The sequence below is a fragment of the Penaeus monodon genome, chromosome 35, assembly GCF_015228065.2.
Source record: "Penaeus monodon isolate SGIC_2016 chromosome 35, NSTDA_Pmon_1, whole genome shotgun sequence".
Classification (NCBI taxonomy): Eukaryota; Metazoa; Arthropoda; class Malacostraca; order Decapoda; family Penaeidae; genus Penaeus; species Penaeus monodon.
In genome coordinates this window covers 22,797,849-22,798,840 of record NC_051420.1, presented here as the reverse complement: position 1 = coordinate 22,798,840, position 992 = coordinate 22,797,849, and the positions used below count along the sequence as shown (strand labels likewise).

The 992-nt window shown below is 52.9% G+C and overlaps 1 protein-coding gene across 2 annotated transcripts in view; it reads right to left on the bottom strand.

Annotated features, from left to right (window-relative positions):
- Positions 1-524, bottom strand: part of LOC119595113 (band 3 anion transport protein-like) — a 19,509-nt gene extending 18,985 nt beyond the window's left edge. For both annotated transcript variants that reach the window (XM_037944267.1, XM_037944268.1), the window contains exon 1: positions 252-524. In XM_037944267.1, the coding sequence (XP_037800195.1) occupies positions 252-354 (103 nt within the window). In that variant the 5' untranslated portion in view covers positions 355-524. The remainder of the gene's footprint in view (positions 1-251) is intronic.
- Between the last annotated feature and the right edge of the window lie 468 nt (positions 525-992).

The window sequence follows — 992 nt, the reverse complement described above, 5'->3', positions numbered from 1 at the left end:
GAGCCGATCCATCGAAGGGCCTCGCCTAGTCACAACCACACACTCTTTTCCTCCCGAGCTCCCGTGATATTCCAGAAAGCAACTGCAGCAGGGATCAAAACTCCGACAAAGCAGCGCCAAACACTCAGTCTCTCTCCTCCTCCTTTCTTAGGTGGCATCGGAGCTCGCCCGGCTCCTCGCCCGTCGGCTCCACCACGTGCAAAACCTCCGCGCCCACACGAAGTACGAAGCACAAAAGAATCATTAATTACCAAGAGGGAAGTTCGTAAGCTGCTCTTCCTTGGCACTGCGGATGTCCATGTTGCTGGCGTTATCCATGTCTTGGTGATGTTCCTTCTCGGTTTTACTATCCATCTCTGGTGCTCGCGTATGTAGCAAATAGAATGGGTGCGCGTGTGTGTTCGAAGTGGCTTGGGTGTTACTCGCTACACAGGACAAGCCGATGCTGCTGGAACGCTCCAAAAAGTGTATTCCTCCGGGCTCCTCTCCGTCCGCGAACTGAGCCGTAAACAAACTAAGGCACGCGGCTCGCTGGTCAAGCTATAAAGGCGCGTTAGGTCAGGCGCGGAAGCCCCGCCCACCCGGGATGTGCACCTGTGACCTCCTGTTGCCGGATGCCGCCAGCTGGCACCGCCCCGATCCCGCCCCGCCAGCTGCTTCTTGTCTTCCTCTTTAGGACATTTATTTAGGCAACGACGGGAAAGTGCATTTGCGAATTTTGTTCCAAGCAAGCACTTAGAATCCTAATTCCCCAAAAAGCGACAGATGGCAGTAATGCGTGAGTATGACGTTACTCATGACAGTTACTTCTTAGTTATCTTTTCCTCCCGTTTCCTTCCTCATACAACGCTCTGTCGTACATATCCGCCTATCCCGCTACTGAAAAAAATCATTTAAAAATCACCACCAAACGAGATTCTTCAATGAGCAATTCCTGCAATATGCATCGCGCATGCGCCGCCGCGTTTCTTGTCAGCGGTGACTCCGCCTTC